The sequence below is a fragment of the Lissotriton vulgaris genome, chromosome 1_1, assembly GCF_964263255.1.
Source record: "Lissotriton vulgaris chromosome 1_1, aLisVul1.2, whole genome shotgun sequence".
Classification (NCBI taxonomy): Eukaryota; Metazoa; Chordata; class Amphibia; order Caudata; family Salamandridae; genus Lissotriton; species Lissotriton vulgaris.
This window is the reverse complement of record NC_141685.1, coordinates 1699486940-1699507271: the sequence shown is the minus strand read 5'-3', so window position 1 is coordinate 1699507271 and position 20332 is coordinate 1699486940. Positions and strand designations below refer to the sequence as shown.

Here is a 20332-nt window from a genome sequence, read left to right as displayed (position 1 = left end):
AATAGGTTTAGAGAGGGCTTTGGGATAAGAAGAAAACCCACTTGCTCCTAAACCTATTGGCAGGACACATTATTATATGAGACAAGAAAAGCTTTCGGCTTCTTTAGAACTTTGAAAAGCCCTGGAGATGCATTTAGTGAATTAAATCTTGCTGGATTAAATATTAGGAGCTGGCAAGTTTTTTATTCACAATTCTTCATAGACAGATTAAGATCATCATATCAGTAATATTTGCACTGTATGCACATACAAGAGTGAATACATGCTGCAAGGTGATATACTATTAATTCCTTAGAATAGGAATGGTTTGATTTCACTGATTACAGTGCAGTTTTTAAATCTGCATTTAGCTTGGCGGACATAATGTCGATTCATGCATTGCCCCTTACTGTCTCATTTAACAATCTCATTTAAAAAACAAAAGTTCAAGGTGTGTATTGTCCAAGTATGGGAATACATAACGATTAAAGGTAAAGATAATGCCTTCTAGCTTAAATAGGCCTATGTAAGGTAAGTTTCCAAACGTTTTCCAAAAGAGATTTATCTTGTTAAATGTTTCTGGCAATCTGTGCAGAGGCTGAGATATCCTGTGTTGAAAAAAATCAGCAAGGATGCTATGACAGAGAAAATGCTGATATTTCTACACGAGACCAAGCATATTTAGTTTAGCCAACGGGGATTGTACCGCACAGCCAGCATGTCCAAGAGAAAACAATGTAACGGTGGACACTGTAGGGGTGACCTCGTACCAGTACATTCAAGCCACTCCTATGTGCCAACAGGCTTTAAACACACTTAAAAAAGATTTGCTCTAATTTCCAACACTTCGTGAGATGACAGGTCATGAGTCTCTCAACGGAGGTCAGAACACTATACAACTTTGGCTAACACTCTGGAGACCACAAGGGGATCTTTAGAATAGGAGTCTTCCCGATTCATCAGATGCTTTATAGATGGTTAGTACAGGTATTCACAGACAAATATTACTTCACAAACTCACAATAGATGTCCAGGTGCATATAGCTATCCCTTTCTATATGTGCTAGAAAACTATTAGCTTCAAGGTTAAGTTACTGTACGAAGATGACATACACAAGGAAGAAAAGATCAGATCAGCCGACACTGATGCAGTACATCATTGTGGAGACAGTAGTTTGCTGCATAATTAGTAGTCTTACAGGTGCTCAACAAGAAAGGGGATACTTATATAGCCTGTACAACAAAATACTAAAAAACTAGTGATAAAAATAACCACAGTCTTGAGACTTCATTGTGGCAGAGAAAGAGAGAGACTGACAGTTAAGGTAAAACAAATAATCAATGCACCTTGCTGTGGATGCTCCACTCGAAGGATCAGAATTCTAAAGCAGTATCAGGTGACTTATTTTAGGAACAGATGCAGACATTACTTTAATGAAAAAACAAGTAAAGGTATACTTCACCTTTGATCGCAGATTCAACCCTCTCAAATTCTAAAAATATCCTTACAGCATCTTCATCAGGGGCACCAGGGATCTGGAAAAAAAATTCAAATGAAATTAAACAGAGACTGTTGAGATTGAACTTTCTAAAAAACAGAAGGAAAAAAACGCACTGCTTGCCTGGTGGTTCAAAGATGATAAAGTATTACAATGATGTCTGATGTGTGTCCACCCGGGCCAAATACATGTCTGATTCGAAGGATCACTACTGACTTTAAAACAAGTTTAAACTACAACCACTATATTTAAAAGCGTCTTATGGGAATCGAACATCTGGGAATTTCAGTAACAAGGTGACAAGACATGAGATCTTTAGCCTGAGGAAATATAAATTTTATGGTCAAGTAATGTTCCCTAACGTGTACCCCACCGTCTCCATGTACCAGCTTAAAGTGCATGTAACTTCCCTCCTGTGCCAGCTATGAAGACGCAAATACATTTGCGTCCAACGTTAACATGTCCTCTTTCAGACCCACCCTGAATGGGTTGAATACTCCGTTCCTAAGTATGCTATGCCAACGTCTTTTTGTGGTGTACTTTACACGTTTTTCAGCTCTGGCGAAGTAGGCCCTGAATTCTGCCATTGAGCCTTTTTTTCTGCCTTCTGACTCTGAAAGCCTCAGCCCAGGCTGCCTCTGTACCCGTGACCTCTGCCTTACTCCCTGTGCGGCCCACGGCGCTTAGCTCAGCCTGCTGCCTGCCAAGACTGTATTCAACCTTCGAATTATCTGTTCCGCTCCTCGAAAATGCATTCCTGCCTACTAGTTTAAGTAAACATTCCCCCAGCTGCAGAGCAAAGGGCCCGGCCTCACTGTCTCCGTGCAAGTAATTCATAGCCTCTGTAACCATGGTAGGCCCATGCCCCCTCTCATCTCATGCAGACACTTAGGCGCTTATACACGCACTCACAGTCAGTATAGAATAGCTTCTGCCCCAGAGACCTTTTCCGTTTAGATAATATGGTTCCCAAACATCAGATATCAGATATGATAGAAGTACGAGTTGATCTGACATGCCAGACTTCTGTCTCTTTCCGCCAGTATAAATGTCAAGTCCCCTGCACCCTCCGGTTTCACGTCAATCACACGTCATGCAGCTGCGCGCGCATCCAGGCCTCAGATTTCTGCTGACATTACAAGATTCTGCTTTGTTGCCACCCACTCGTGACACCTACCTGTGACGTTTCTAGCACACACCTCTATGTTCACGCCTAGTTCACGCCTTCTAATTACGTATCACTACCACGTGTGTGTTTTATCTTGTTTCTCTCAGCTGTTACGCCTACTGTATTGGTTTCTATAATGTGACTTAAGTATATAAGCTATGTATTGTCAATAAAATATTGCTCTATCCCTTCCTACACCCCAGTGGTGGTAGGAACATGATATCCGGTCTGACCATTCCTTTTTAAGGAATAAAACCCCTAAGAACTCTAACACCACGGACTCTGCCTCTTTCTTTCCGATTGAGTTATTAATGATTAAGTACTTACCTGCATAGAAATTAGGACGGTAAATCAAATATTTACCACATTATTCTGGCGCCCGAACAGGGACCCCTCCCCCACCCCACGCGCCGGTTGGTGCGTTGCAAGCTCTGTCCCCTGCCATCAGTTAGACGGAACTACGCGTACTGGCAGGATTTCCTGTATCTCCCTCTGGCCCACGGAGGTGACGAAGACTGCGATCAGCACCCAGACGAGGCGGTGAGGAGTGCGGAGGATCCCGACCAGAGCCTAGCCGAAAGAAGCAAGGTCCGAGTTGTCAAGAGGCCCACCAGTTTCCGAAGTATCCACGTGTCGAGTCGAGTCGAGTCCGGTCCAGTCCAGTCGAGTTTTCCGAGGCCTTCTGTTTCCGTGCTTCCCGGTGAGTACCATTGCTGGGACGTATCTAGACGGGTGCATTATTATGTATCCGGTAAAGACGGGTTTGGGTACACAAATTCGGTCTGCACTGCTTTAGACAGTGTATCTGTACTGTTTAGCAGTATATCAGTTATTCTAGTTCTTGCACTGTTCTTAGCAGTGTATCTGTGCTGTTTAGCAGTACATCCAGTATAGGGGGGTAGTCATATATGTCTCAAATGTCTTTCATGTGATTAATGTCGTGGTATGAGTGACTGTTTTTAATGTGCATTATTGTGTTTTTGTGTAACTAGTTGTGTTCAGAATTAAATAGCAAGGATTGAGCATTCAGTACTAAGTAAACAAGATGCCGTTTTTCAATAAGTTAAAGCAGATAGGAAGTAGGAAAGGGATACTAGAGGAAGAAATTCCTATCCCCCCTAGGGACACGCCTGGAAATTTCATGTACCATAAACATGGCATAGACGCCATATTGTATCTAGATTTATGGGCCGATTATACTAAGCACCTAGAAGAAAGACACAGATGGCCCGTTACAGGAACGTGGGATGCTGAGTGCATCCTAAAGGTAGAAGAAGCTCTATGGAGAAAGAAAGCCAGACAATCACAGAAAGATGCCATAGAACTGTGGCGTAAAGAATCACATAAACGTGCCGAAAAAGAACTCCGTAGAGAAGACAGACTTAGAGAAGCACCGGATAAAGTCCGAGAAAATGAATTAGTTATTGAAGGGATTCGAGTAAAATCAGAACAAGTAGACCGCGCACGAAACAATCTTGTAAATGGCATGTACTTAGTGGCCGAGGGTTCGCCTGAAGCCACTTCAGAAATACCGAAAGATCTGCCGCCACCATTGGTCCCAACTAAAGTAACTCACAGGACTACTAAAGACATATTTCTGAATTCCTATCTAGATGATGTAGCACCCGCTTACTCCAATTCACGCGCCCCGCCTACCGACGGTGACGGGGACGGAGGTGGCAACCCGCCTCCAGACCATATCCCGCCATTACCGCAACAAAGTTCCCCCATCCGACAGCCTGTCGTTCCTCCTCCAGCTCCACCACTTCTCACACCTAAGGTTAAGATGCCAAATCCGTTTTTACCTGATCCTACTAAGAGACAAGTTCAAGTACATATACAGACTCCACAGAGGGATATTGCCCAAGCCTCTGCCTCAGGAGGTGCGACCGGGGGTCACCAGACCCCGCCAGCAACACACAGATTACACCTTAGGGACATGCAGAACCACTTTACGCTCCAATCACCCCGTCTTGACATACTCAAAACACCGCTTTCAGCTTGCAGGTATGATCCAGTACCAGGCAAAGACGATAGAATGTTATTAGCATCACTACGCTTACGACAAGCTACAGATTACCTAACGTTATTCTCAGGGATGACTGATCATCTAGATAAAATATATCATTTTGTCCAGACTGGGGAAAATCCTGAAAGTATTAAGGAGGCCCTGGAACATCAGAAAGTTGAAACTAAAGCATATATATTACGTTTTTTCATAAATTGTCTAATAAGAGAACGAGACAGGCCAGAAACAGAATATGATGACATGGAAGCACTAAACAAGTGGGGTCAAAATATAGCAGAAGGAAAACATGATAAAGTGAATTGTATATCTAGTATGTACAAGAAAATAAGAAAAGCAGTAATAGAAATACACGAAAAAGAAAAAGAAAACTCCTCCTCCGAGGAGGAGGAAGCACCTGAAGAACCAGAAAAGACTACTGATACGATAGCGTATGTAGGTAAGGGAACTTACCTTAGGAAAGGCATTCGTCCAGAAAGCAAGAGAGTTTTTCTCTCTGGCATAACAAAACCGAATTCTCCTGAACATCAGTTTCAAGACACTGATAAAATGCTTCGAGAACGAATGGGGTACCATGTACTCAATTCTATGGATGAACAAGAACTAGCCCGGTCAGCAGTACTATGGGCTGACAACCCTAATATATATAATGATAACACAGTAGCGCAGACATTTCTGAACCTATCTCCAGACGAGCAGAAATTAGCAGGTACATATACGATTCAGCACCTCCTCAAGTTATACAGAAATCAACATTCTGATCCAGGTCCCTTACACGATACATTAGAAGCACTACTCATGGACAGATGGAGAGGCCTAAGTACCAGGTTAATACAAATAATTCTAGAACAACGGCACAGATATAACACTTTCTTAAGCTCACAATATGCTTCCGCCCCGCCCCCAGAAAGAAAAATGTATCATATGGAACGTCTTGAAAGGCAGAACCCTTTACGAGAAGTACATCCAGTTATGGGTACCGATAATACCTTGAAACGTGTGTATGTACACACACCTCTGACCAAGTTAGAACTATTGGAAATGAAGAAACTAGTACCGTGTCACGATAAAGACCCTGCAGGTTTTCACAGAGAACTTAAAGACATGCTACTGATGGGAGATTACACATATGCAGATATCATGAAAATGTTAAAGGTATTGTTGCCCACAGGCATTTACGAGAAACTTAAGGAACGAGAATGGGAGGTGGGAGACAAAAAGATTGTATGGGCAGAAATAGAAGACGAGGAGAGACTTCGTACCCCAGGGCTAGGCCTTGGGGAGAAAACTAAAGCATTACCAGGTTTGATAGTACAGGTTCTGCCAAGATTACTGACAACTAGAAAGGAAGACTGGGACGCAATCTCAGCCTGTAAAACAGAAACACGACGAAGATACTAGTGACTTCTATTCCAGATTCGAGAAATGTTTCATTATTAATAGTGGTCTTAAACCAAGTAGCGAGTCGTACCCGCATCTTTTTGTATCAAAGTTAGTCGAGAATTCCCTGACATCAGTCAAGAACCGTGTATATAAAGTTGAAAGTACATGGCAAGCAAATACGCCGTCCCAGATGTTACAGATGTTACAATACCATCAGAACAGAATTAGAGAAGAACAGGATCATGAACAGAAACGTATGAAAGACACGAAAATGAAAATGTTAGTGGCCCAGTCGGTTCCAGCCGACGGCCAGAGAAAGGGTACGACCCAGACCCAGAATTCAGCAGCTCCCGTTAAAGGGACATGCAACTATTGCAAGCAGCCAGGTCACTACGTACATGAATGCCCAGTCTTGAAACATAATATATCAACAGGTAAAACTAAAGAAAGACCACGTCCACCTAGACAAGACAAGGTCCAGCAACAGACTTCACAGAATATACAGCCTATGCAGAATACACAGCCTATGCATGTTTCATCACATACAGCACAGACAGTAGCTGTACCACAGTCACAGCCACAGCCCATTGCTGCGACTCAGCAAGTTTCACAACAGATGTACCAGTATGCCCAATCTGATTACCCCGATTATCCACGATACACATGAAACAGCCTAGAGAGGGAGGGTGGCTTGCCTCTTATTGAGATTCCTGTAGATCAAGAGGGTCCTTATGTACACAGTCAAGTATTGGGAAAAGACAGAAAGTTTTTAATTGACACAGGGGCAAGTCGCACAACAATCAGCCATGATGAAGTCCCAGGGGCACCCCTCTCATGCTCACAGAATGTTTCCCTTGGTTTTTCAGGACAACCTATTGTAAATGAGGTATCGAAACCCGTCCCCCTGGCTGTGGGTCCATTATCACGTGTTACAGACTTGTTACTTACGAAATCATGTCCAGAAAATCTGTTAGGTATCAAAACATTGAAGGCTCTAGGAGCAGTGATAGGTTGTTCTCCGGAAGGAGTTAGACTCTTTTTGCGAGATTTCAAGGGTCACTATGTATTACGAGAGTTTGATGTCAGATTGAAAAATGTACCGGATCACCTGTGGGCACAAGGCCCAACCGATGTAGGCTGCATGCACATTACACCATACCGTGTTACACTGAAACCAGGTGTTGTTTTACCACGAATCAGACAATACAAGTTACCACCCGATGCTGTAGTGGCTTTACTGGAAATCATTGAAGAGCTCATTGCCCAAGGAGTGGTCGTAGAGACCGACTCCAATATCTGTAATTCCCCTATCATTCAGATTCTTAAACGTACTGATCCCAATGCACCGCCAGTATATCGGCTGGTGATTGATTTACGAGAACTGAATAAATGCATTGTACCACAGTACCCTGTGGTTCCCGACATCTCATCCCTATTGACTGCTATTGATTCTGAAGCAACGTTCTTTACTGTAATTGACCTCAAGAACGCCTTCTTCAGTGTGCCTATTGACCCAGAGAGCCAATACCTCTTCGGATTCAGTTTAAATGGACGAAGTTTCAAATTTTCACGCGCACCTCAAGGATTCACAGAAAGCCCCAGCATCTATAGTCAAGCACTGAAAAGACAACTTGATTGTATTCAAATGCCAGTTAACACCGCCTTACTGCAATACGTCAATGATCTGTTGATCACCGCACGAAGTGAGCCCGAATGTGAACAAGCATCATTGACAGTTTTACATTTTCTGGCCGACAAGGGACACAAGGTGTCTCCTTCGAAGCTACAATTCTGTGTTCAGCAAGTTGTGTACTTGGGTCACTTGCTGTCCAAAGTGGGGAGACAGCTCACTCCTGACCGTATCCAGTTAATTGTAAATATGCCACAACCCCAGACACAAAAGGAAGTGCGAGCCTTTATAGGCCTCACCTCGTACTGCAGACAATGGATTCCTCAGTATGCATTTCTAGCTAAACCACTCATTCAGTTGACAACACAGGAGGCAGCGACTTCGACTGTCCTTCCTTGGACTCAGGAACATACACAGGCCTTTGAGGAATTAAAGAAAGGTTTATGCCAAGCACCAGTTTTAGCGACACCATGTTACAGCAAACCTTTTACACTTTTTGTTACAGAACGTGATGGTACAGCGTTGTCTGTCCTCACTCAAGACCAAGCAGGTTCACATAAGCCTTGCGCTTATTTTTCAAGTACATTGGATTCAGTAGCCCAGGCACTCCCTGCGTGCTTAAAGTCAGTAGCAGCAACAGCACTAGCAATCAGACAGAGTGACTCAATTGTTTTAGGACATCCATTAACAGTTCAAGTTCCACATTCTGTAGAGGTTCTTTTAAACAGAACTCAGACTCAACACTTGACTATAGCACGACTGACAGGTTATGAATTGACGCTGTTCCAGCCACACATAGAGATCAGACGCTGCAGCATTCTAAACCCCGCAACATTGTTACCTTCAATTATGACAGATCCAGCCCCGCATGATTGTATAGAGATCATTAATGCAGTAACAAAGCCCCGACGAGACTTAACAGATGTTCCATTGACAAATCCAGACCTGACACTTTACGTGGATGGTTCATGTATGAGAACAAGTACAGGAGAATTAGTGGCCGCATATGCAGTGACCACTGAAAATGAAGTTAAAGAAACATCGTATTGATACACTGTCCGCTCAAGCGGCAGAGCTCATCGCTCTGACCCGAGCCTGTATACTAGCCAAGAACAGAAATGTTAATATATACACTGATTCCCGTTATGCTTTCGGAGTCGTACAAGACTTCGGAGTGTTATGGCAAGAACGAGGTTTCTTGACCTCTCACGGTGCCAAGATCCAACACGGTCCCCTCATTCAAGCACTGTTAGAAGCAATACATCTGCCTTCAGGCATATCCGTCATGAAGTGTAAAGCACATACTAAAGTTACAGATTCTGTTTCCCAGGGTAACGACCTGGCAGACCAGACAGCAAAACATACAGCATTGACTCACACTCAGACAACTGACGTGACAAAGACAATAGTACCGACACATTGTATGACAGTCAGGGATCCCACACTAGATGTAATCGATATTCAGACACATGCTACTACAGATGAAATAAAGAAATGGACTGAACTAGGAGGGATCCAGACAGATCAAGGTTGGATGACGAAGGGAAAATCTACATGGTTTCTCCCCGACTCTATGGTTCAAGTTATAATCAATACAGCACATAGTCCAGCACATCTAGGAGAAAAAGCGATGTTAAGACAGTTTACAGAATCTCTGGTACAACAAACACTTACGAGCAGCAGCAAAACAGAAAGTGCGTACCTGCATGATCTGTTGTCAGTTCAATCCAGGTAAAAGCGTCCCTGTAGAGCAAGGTGGATTTCATCCTCCCGATCACCCTTTTGAAGTCCTCCAGATGGATTATATCCAGATGGACCGTTGTCGAGGATTCAAGTACGTCCTCGTAATTGTTTGTGCACTTTCCCGGTGGACCGAAGCATATCCAGTCCCAGATTACACTGCTCCGACCACTGCCAGGCAGCTGGTTCGAGAATTCTTCCCACGATACGGCTTGCCTCGTGTCGTGTACTCAGATAACAGACAGCCATTCTCATCCGAACTCATGAAACAGGTTTCCCTGCTGCTAGGATATCAGTGGAGATTCCATTGTGTCCGACATCCCGAAGCCGCTGGCCTTGTAGAAAGGCATAACCAGACACTAAAGACCCGCCTTGCTAAAATCTGTAAAGAGAAAGGGGTCGACTGGATAGTCGCCCTGCCAGTTGCATTGTTCTATATGAGAATGGTCGCCCATTCGAGATCAGGACTATCCCCGTATGAAGTGGTCTTTGGCAGACCACCGAATATGTGGGGGACGCCCATACCTAAGAAAATTACAGATGTTGATTGTAATATGCTGACAGATTACCTTGCCTCCTTGATGTCTACACTCCAATCATGTCGTTCACAGGTTGCCGCAGCCTTTCCCGACAACACTGATGTAAAGCCGCACGATGTCCGTCCCGGTGATACAGTGCTAATTAGGAACTTTGACAGGAAAAGTCCGCTGGAGCCCCGCTGGAAAGAGCCGAAGACCGTCCTTCTTACAACACGGACCGCTATCAAGGTGGAAGGCCGAAAGGGGTGGATCCATACGAGTCATTTAAAAAAATGCAATGAACTGATGCCAGAAACAGACTCGTCCACCCCCTCAAAGGACTGCCTCGATACTAAAGACTTTAAAGTTACCAAACAAGAGAAAACTCCCCAAGAGGAGTACCGAATGAAACTTCGATCTAGCAAGTCAGACAGTTTAATTGTTTAAGTCCTCCCCTAGGTGAATCGGTTAAATAGTTTCTGACATGTATCCCCTAGATCGAGATAGAGAGAGAGAGAGAGAGAGAGACAACTCAAGAAACGTACATATTGTAAATCACTGCGCAGTCACTGTATAGTGACGTTATTGATTATGTTTTTTCTAAGTCTTCTGATTATTGTAGCGAGTATATTGCTTCCCATATATTACCCTATCTTCAAGCGTGAACAATCTGCTTACAATGTCACTGCCGAACATTCTTTTAGTGAATTACCTCCCCACGAACTATCTTACAGACTCGCGCTGCGCAACAACACATTCATTAGTATGTTACATCACTCCCATCAGACTAACAACGCTACAAACTGCTGGATATGTGGCCGACTCCCTCCCTATCAGAAATACAAGGGAGTTCTGCCTCTCTTTCCGTACCCGTTCACTCACAATGGCTCCTGTGGTGCATGGTTTAGAATAATCAATTCCTTAGATCCTGATGTCGCTGTTTTTAAAGGGAGCTGGGTTTGGGGAAACTTGAACTTAGTTCTGCTTAATGCCTGTTACCCTGACAAGAAGGGACTTCCCATTAGAATAGGAACTGATCTAGAAAATGAAGTATATGGATTAGGTAATTATACAATTAACCTTATGATTCTTACTGTCGAATCCGAAGCTGCACCAGTTCTCCCTGCTATGTCAGTATTACCAGTCACTGGCGATTTATGTGTCAGTAAGAAGGGTTCAGTACACTTAGGTCATAGTAAATGTACTACTGTGGTCGAATTCAGTGACCAAGGCAAATCTTCCTTTAGAGCTACTCGTCATTCCTACTTTGTTTGTGGCCATACCGCATACATACGCTTACCTCCAGATTGGGATGGTACCTGTTACATTGCATTCCTTCTGCCCCCTGTTTTTCTAGCTCCTCCTGATTATCACAGAAATACAAATCTAGTAAAGAATAGACTCCGAAGAGATCTCCCGATTGTCGACTATACTGAAACGGCGTGGGAGCAATACACAGATTTCAATAAAGGATTCTTTTTCTTCACAGGTCCCGTCCAAAACAGTAAACTAATACGCAGATTAACTAGAACACTTGAAGCAGTAGTGAATGAAACTGCCTCCGCCCTAGTTAACTTAACAGAGGAGCAGTCCGGCATGCGGGTTGTTGTTCTTCAGAATCGTCTTGTTATTGACGTCATCTTGGCAGATAGAGGCGGAGCTTGTAAGGTCATCGGGTCAAGTTGCTGTGTTTTCATTCCAGAAAACGCGCCAACGGTATACCAAGCTATTACACGTCTTCATAAAATTGCAAATCAGATACATCAGAATCCAGGCACCTGGACTTGGTCCGGTTGGTTCTGGACAACGTTAACCGCTTGGGGATGGAAGATCCTATCCTTCCTAGGTATTGCCCTTGTCATAGTATTCAGTTGCTGCCTGTGCCTACAGTGTGGGCCAGCGATTTGTGGACTGTGTGCCACATCGTGCATTGAACATTCCAGTTTTCTCTCAAAACGTGAAAGGAAGAAAGAAGAACAAATGATGTTACAAGAACAGACTGATCGATTCATGAGGATCGATATATCATGAAGGGTCCGTAGGGAACAAGGAGGGAATGAGGAAATATACATTTTATGGTCAAGTAATGTTCCCTAACGTGTACCCCACCGTCTCCATGTACCAGCTTAAAGTGCATGTAACTTCCCTCCTGTGCCAGCTATGAAGACGCAAATACATTTGCGTCCAACGTTAACATGTCCTCTTTCAGACCCACCCTGAATGGGTTGAATACTCCGTTCCTAAGTATGCTATGCCAACGTCTTTTTGTGGTGTACTTTACACGTTTTTCAGCTCTGGCGAAGTAGGCCCTGAATTCTGCCATCGAGCCTTTTTTTCTGCCTTCTGACTCTGAAAGCCTCAGCCCAGGCTGCCTCTGTACCCGTGACCTCTGCCTTACTCCCTGTGCGGCCCACGGCGCTTAGCTCAGCCTGCTGCCTGCCAAGACTGTATTCAACCTTCGAATTATCTGTTCCGCTCCTCGAAAATGCATTCCTGCCTACTAGTTTAAGTAAACATTCCCCCAGCTGCAGAGCAAAGGGCCCGGCCTCACTGTCTCCGTGCAAGTAATTCATAGCCTCTGTAACCATGGTAGGCCCATGCCCCCTCTCATCTCATGCAGACACTTAGGCGCTTATACACACACTCACAGTCAGTATAGAATAGCTTCTGCCCCAGAGACCTTTTCCGTTTAGATAATATGGTTCCCAAACATCAGATATCAGATATGATAGAAGTACGAGTTGATCTGACATGCCAGACTTCTGTCTCTTTCCGCCAGTATAAATGTCAAGTCCCCTGCACCCTCCGGTTTCACGTCAATCACACGTCATGCAGCTGCGCGCGCATCCAGGCCTCAGATTTCTGCTGACATTACAAGATTCTGCTTTGTTGCCACCCACTCGTGACACCTACCTGTGACGTTTCTAGCACACACCTCTATGTTCACGCCTAGTTCACGCCTTCTAATTACGTATCACTACCACGTGTGTGTTTTATCTTGTTTCTCTCAGCTGTTACGCCTACTGTATTGGTTTCTATAATGTGACTTAAGTATATAAGCTATGTATTGTCAATAAAATATTGCTCTATCCCTTCCTACACCCCAGTGGTGGTAGGAACATGATATCCGGTCTGACCATTCCTTTTTAAGGAATAAAACCCCTAAGAACTCTAACACCACGGACTCTGCCTCTTTCTTTCCGATTGAGTTATTATTGATTAAGTACTTACCTGCATAGAAATTAGGACGGTAAATCAAATATTTACCACAAGCCTCTAGCGAAACAAAGCTATGGCCCATTTCAAGAAAAGTCGAAAACTTCAACACTCAAAAATGCTTTTAACATATGTGACACACATGTAGCAATACAATTCTGGGAGACACATTATAGAATCTCAGAGTAAACTAAACTAGACTGGCTGGTACAGCATGATGTGATGATAAAAAGAGGTGCCACATCAATATTCAACATCTCATGTATTTCCCAATGCCATGACCTTGCAGTTCAGGTTGGAAAGTTTCTAGTAAACTAGGATCAAGGAATATTTGCATATGACTGGTCTCTGGCTACAGTGGGTAAAAATGATGGACTGGAATGTAGCCAGAGCAATCTCCAGTGGTTCAATTATCCATTCCATAACTTCGTTTTTAATGCAGTAGATGCTGCAAGTGCTCAAGGTATGCCCCGACGTAAGCCCTGCTGGACTCGCTGTGCTATATGTCTCAAGCTTTGCTTTACTGACATGGCCAATGTAGGCTGAAACCAGTGTGGGGTTGCTTATGTTCTCTTCTGGAGGGGATTTGGCCTGGAAAATTAGGCTTAGAGTGGTACAACGGGTGAAAAACAGCAGACTGGAATGCAGCGCAAATGAACACCAGTGGCTGATATTAATATATCATGCATTCCATCACTTTGTCTCGGTTTGTTAACACCATACCAATTCACCCTGTTGATGAGGATGCCATAGATAACTCGGGTGGGGCAATCTGGATTTTAGAATTAGTCTAAAATAGTCCTTGCTCCTGCTTGTGTAAGTTGCAAATCGCAGAAGTAGGTTCCTTTAGCCCTCTTTGATTTTCTAACTTTAGATCCACTTATTGATAAATTAAATCAATATCCATTGCCTAATGTATGTGCTAATGATGATGGAGTGGTATAGAGCACAGTAGTCTCGCTGTGTAATTAAATCAATGAAACAAGAACAAATGATCCTTACCTCAAAAATTACACATTTTGCGACTTTCCCATATTTTTCACATTCTTCTTTTGTTTCGCCTTCCAGATCTTCATCCACTTCACCAGCCCCCACCATATTCTGAAAGAAAAGCAGACAACAAACCTCACCAACTCAACTTACAGAATATCCGTGTTTCTCATCTAGTAAATTACTCAACACGTCCATGTTGAATCTTACTGCAAGCATGACCCTCATTTCTTTTCACTCCACTTTGCAAACTAACCCCAGAGGATGAGAGAACATAATTGAGGCTTCAAGAGGTCACTTGATAGAGCCCTTGTGCAGATTCCCTCCGTTTTTTTTTCCTTTAGAGATCCCAGGTTCTCACCCATGCAATCAGCAATGCTCACTTAAGAGTATACAGTAATTCACTGTTAATTATACAATACAGCTGCTTACCAGGAGGATGTCCTGCTTCTAGAACAGAGTATAACAGTATGGCTACTAAATACAAAGCACTTATTGGAATAACTGGGATTTATGAGACTTCCTAAAGCACAGGTGGGAAGTTTTGTCTAAGATAAGGAGGGAATCCGTGCCAGTATTTGGCTGCTAGTACCCTGAAAGAGTGACTCCCCACTCCACTCTTTCTTGCTTATGAAGAACTTGGTCGTTAAAGCCAAACTTAACATTGCATTGGGTTTGTAGTTGGGGAATAGGACACCAAGATTTCCAAACAGCCAGAAAGTGAGACAGAGCAGCAATGGAGTAGGGATTTTTAAGGAGAAATTCAAGCCCTTCTATGCAATCCAAAAAATTGTATGTACCACCTAGTTCTGATTTAACTGTAGCCTAGATATTTTCTTGTTTATTCTTGAGGAACACCTTGTTTCACATATTTAGTAGGACAGGAGATGAAGAAAATTTTAACTGCTCGAGTTCTGTCCTGTAGTTATGAGGCAAGCCACTTCAAAGCATATTCCTACATTCTGATCTCATGCAATAGGGTCAAAAGGATGTGGTGGGAGATGGTGTTGATAATGGAAGAGAGAAGTCGCACTGCAGCTGTCATCCAAGCTCCAGCATAGTTTATCCAAACACCTCTATCAGCACCAACTCTATATTGTGAAGTGTTGTAAAATCAGATCGAACAAGATCAAATATAGAATTTCAGAAATTATGTAATGGCCATTTTTCTCAAGTTTCTTAATGTGAACAGGTAAAAGACAAATTGATTGATAATTGCTTTTGATAGAAGGATCAGCAGTAGGCTTTTTTATGGGGTTAGCAGTAGCAAGCTTCCAGGTGGAGAGTAACAAAGTGGAAAGGGATCAACTACACAGCCCTGCAGTAGCAAAAGCAAGCCTATCGAGCCTTAAATGCAAATCTGTGCTGGGCATACTTTGAGCAGACTTGCATGCAACAGAACCAACTGTTTTGCCAAATCAGGGGGTCAAACTTGGTAAGTGTAATGGCAGAGTTTTTGGCTCTATTTAGCAGTGATATAGATCTTAGTCTTGCTCACATCTAGGATAGGTATTCTTAGCTTGTGTTGGCCCTTTTAAGCCCTTTCTTCCAGACCTAGAAGAGGATAGCTGCTTAATATGATGATAGATCCTTTATTCTTGACTCTAACCTGTCTATTGCCTATTGGCTTTGACATACTTGACACATTGGTATGGTTTATGTAGGTATTCTGGCAGAGCTAAGGGGCATTTCATCCCTTTCAGGCCTACAGGCCTAGAACTAGAGGGACTCCATCTTGAGGGAGCTGAGAGGCTTTTTAGAGTAAAGGTAAAGTTTATAGTTAAAGCTGTTGTTCGCCCTAAGCGAACCGGAGAGAACCGGCCAGAGCTGAATCTAATCAGGAATTGTTCCCGGGCTCAGGTCTCTAGACGAAACAAGCAGACTGGTCACTGTGGGAGCGTCTAGCGCAAGGAGCCTGGTGCATGGGATTGGTGGGAGGAAGCTGCTAGCTGGAACTTTCCATGAGGAAACAGCGTTCTATATCAGTGAAGTGCAGAGGCGGAGTTAAGCAGTCGTGTTGAGGTGGAGGAGTGGTAAGCAGTCGAGTGGAGTTGGCAGAGAGAGAGGGTTCAAGCTGGAGAGAGCTGAGTTGAATGGTGAGCTGGAACTGAAGGAAGCAGTCAGAAGCAGTTACTTATCAGGAGGAGGTGTGAATAGCTGGAGTCTGAAGTAATGCCTTTTAGAAGAGACGGAGGAGAGATTGTGGACTAACCTGTGGGAGCAGATGGAGTTAATTGGACATTGGCGCAGAGACAGAGTGAACAAGCTAGTGGAATGAAAAGCATTAGAGCGGCAGGAACCATTAGATTGAAGCTGGAAGGTGGAGACAGTTCGTGGGGGAGAGGAGTCCAGTGCAAAGTGATCAGCGCAGAGGTGTATCCAAGAGTGCAGGAGAGAGAGAGAGTCTGAGATGAGCCAAGGCACAGACGAGAGAGGAACCCAGATGACAGCTAGAACAAGACTTCACACTAATCAGGTGATATTAATTTCATCACATTAGTTTACTTTACACTTGCATCTTAATCTTGTCCTTATTCCCTAGGCTATTGTATGTCTAATCTTTTCCCTTTCAGCGGTGTGTTCTATCTATAGTCTTTGTCAGTTACAGATCTGTGTAGGTGTTTATATTGTTCTAATAAAACCCCCAGTTTGTAGCAAACTACAATGTGCCTTGTATTCTTGTTCAATCCAGGTGAATGTATTTCCTAGGTGATTATTAGTTATATGAATGGATGAGTAATCCCAATCGGGTAAGTGGTGATCACATAAATAGGGAGCGAGTGGACCTATGATGCCAAGAATAAGAGGTACATTATATTAATTGGCTAACTCCTAATATTGTAGTAGCAAGCCCTTAGTGAATAGGGAGAGAGAGACTTCCCAACATATAACTGAAGGTGTTCATAGGAATGTGGTCGTCGTTGATATACGGCGTTAGTGAGAGCGCTGGGGTGAATGACCAGCGTGGATACCCACAGGATTGTGGCTTGTGTAAGTGAGAGCGCCAGGGGGGATACTGGCGTGTAGGTTTGCCGGATTGTAAACCGTTTGGAAAAGAGAGCATTGGGTTCTGCAGGCCCATGTGTAGACGCACCGGATTGTGTGTCATATCTGCCCTGGGGTAGATTAGTCTGGGTCTGAGTGGCCGCAAGACTATAAGGTATCCTTAGTAATCAGTGAGTATTCTTAGTATCCCTATAGATTTAGTGGTGTTTCTAATATTATGAGCTTGTATATTGCGAGTTCCCCATCCTCAGGTAGGTACCCAGGTGCCTGGATAGATGGTCCTGAGGAGGGAGGTGGTTACGTTCTGGCTGGGTTGGAGGGGCCCCTAGGGGCTGATCCCAACCAATCAGAAAACCCGACCATTACACATGGGTACAAGGGACCACAGTGAGGCCTATAGATTATTGAAAACAGCAGTGAACGGCCCCCTTGTGATTGCCCTAGCCAAGTTTTTGGGCTGGGCGTGGGCGATTCATTGGTCCGCAGGGAGGCATAGTTAAACCTCCACAGTTTTTAAAAATATTTTATAATGTAAAGATTGTGGATTGCTTTTAGGATGATGCTCCTATGTAAAATATGTAACGATCCTGGTTACTATTTGGTATATTTTTATAGTTGTATCTAATTATTTATTGTTTTAACAATGTTATAATTGTTCGTGACACTCACATCATGGCTTCTGTGTCAGTTTAATGCTATCAATTAATTCAGTCCTTCAGTGGTTCCGCGATGACTTTGTGATTTACTTTTTAAATCGAAATAAAGTTAATAAATTGAATTGTAAATGACACATTTTTTATATATGTGTTGGTTATGAAAATAGCGAAATAGCTTTGTCATTTACAATGCCAATAGTTATAACTTTTGTAAATGTGACACCTATAGCATTTGTGTTGTATTTTCGTGACTTCGATGTATTGATATTACAAATAACAATGGCTTTTAATTTTTTTAATAATTAATACTTAAATAAAAGTTATTGTAATTTATAATGGCAATAGCTTAAACTTTTGTAAATAACTTTTGTGAAGATTATGTTCAGTGTATTTTATTGTGAAGAAAATCCAAGAACAGAAGGGAAATATTTAACATCTTTTGTGACATTTGTAATAAAGCTTGAAACATTGAGAGAACATATTTGAACCAGTTGTTGTTGAATGGTTGCACCGATTGATGTTGTGGTGGCGCGGAGTGATGTTGTGGCGTTCAGTCATGCTGTGGTAGCGCAGAGGGATGTTGTGATGCCCCTGAGTGATGCTGTGGTGATGCGATACATAGACAGAGTGAGGGCGATAGCTAGATAGAGTGAGGGCGATAGATAGACAGTGTAATTATGTGTCGTGTAATAATGTAGCACTGAGTGGTATTTGGAGTGTTTGTTGCGTTGAGCGCACCGAAATTATGTAGCATATCATTACGTGGCACTGAGTGGTATTATGAGGAGTGTATGTTGTATTCAGTAGAGTGTAATTGTGTGGCGTGTAATTATGTGGCACTGAGTGGTATTGTTTGGAGTGTATTTTGCATGGAGTGCAGTGTAATTATGTAGCATATAATTATGTGGCACTGAGTGGTATTGCATGGAGAGTGTGTTGCATTCAGTAGAGTGTAATTATGTGGTCAACAGATGTGGGTTTAATTCAACACCGTTCTTTAGCCCACTGTGCCACCCAAGTTCAGATATGGCCATATGCAAATCAGTATGACCCTGTGCCTCATGGGAACAGTCCAGCCCGAACTGCCAAGCCATGCCTTCCCTGGACCGGAAACAAGCTTCCTAGGACCGGTTTCTGGCATTACAGCAGTCTTCAGCTAGGCTTGCTTGAATCCAGTGGCAAAGTGAGCAAGGAACTCACGTCTGAGCATACCCTGCCAACTTATGGCGAACAAAGCGGTACAAAAGAGGTGGTGATGGACGGAGCATCTGAACCAATCAAACACTCACACCCAGTCAACAGATCTGGATTTAATCCATCACCGTTCTTTAGCCCACTCTGCCACCCCAGTTCCAGGAAAGACATGGCATGGCAGTTCGGGCTGGACTGTTCCCATGAGGCACAGGGTCAAGGCTGATTTGCATATGGCCATGTCTGAACTGGGGTGGTGTAGAGTGCAAAATAAAGATGGATTTAGGCCCAGATCTCTGTACTGGGGTGAATGTATGAAATTGTTCTGCATTCGGTCCATCAACTGTTGTTTTTGCATATAAGTATATGACACAGAGTGGTATTTGGAGTGTATGTTACATTGAGTGCAGTGTAATTCTGTTGCGTGTAATGTGGCACTGAGTGGTATTTGGAGGGTATGTTGTATTGAGTGCAGTGTAATTATGTGGCGTGTAATTATGTGGCACTGAGTGCATTTGGAGTGTATGTTGCGTTGAGCGCAGTGTAATTATGTAGCATGTAATTATGTACCATATAATTATGTGGCACTGAGTGGTAGTTTTAGTAGAGTGTATGTTGTATTCCGAAGAGTGTAATTATGTGGCGTGTAATTATGTGGCACTGAGTGGTATTTGTAGTGGTGGTGGTGGTTGTGGACGTGGTGGTGGCTGTGGAAGTGGTGGGTGTGGTGAACATGGTGGTGGACATGGTGGTGGTGGTGGTTGACGCGGTGGTGGTGGATGTGGTGGTTGTGGTGGTCTTGGTGTTGGACATGGTGGTGTTGGTGGTCGACGTGGTGGTTGTGGTGGACGTGGTGGTTGTGGTGGTGGACGTGGTGGGTGTGGTGGTGGACGTGGTGGTGGGTGTAGTTGTGGACGACTTGGTGGTGGTGGATGTAGTGGTGGATGTAGTGGTGGACGTGGTAGTGGCCTTGCGGTGGACGTGGTGGGTGTGGTGGTGGACGTGGTGGTGGACGTGGTGGGTGTGGTTGTGGACGACTTGGTGGTGGTGGATGTAGTGGTGGATGTAGTGGTGGACGTGGTAGTGGCCTTGCGGTGGACGTGGTGGTGGATGTGGTGGACATGGTGGTGGTGGACATGGTGGTGGTGGACATGGTGGTGGATGTCGTGGACATGATGGTGGTGGTGGTGGACGTGGTGGACATGGTGGTGGTGGTGGACATGGTGGTGGTGGTGGACGTGGTGGTGGTGGATGTAGTGGTGGATGTGGGGGTGGAGGTAGACGTGGGGGTGGTGGACGTGGTAGTGGCCTTGTGGTGGACATGGTGGAC

General features: G+C 43.8%; 1 protein-coding gene across 2 annotated transcripts in view; it reads right to left on the bottom strand.

The window, feature by feature from the left end:
- RBM17 (RNA binding motif protein 17) overlaps window positions 1–20332 on the bottom strand; it is a 286908-nt gene that overhangs the window by 29640 nt on the left and 236936 nt on the right. For both annotated transcript variants that reach the window (XM_086918944.1, XM_086918945.1), the window contains exons 10-11: window positions 14162–14260; window positions 1443–1515 (exon numbers count right to left, since the gene is read on the bottom strand). In XM_086918944.1, coding sequence (XP_086775070.1) covers window positions 1443–1515; window positions 14162–14260 — 172 coding nt within the window. The remainder of the gene's footprint in view (window positions 1–1442; window positions 1516–14161; window positions 14261–20332) is intronic.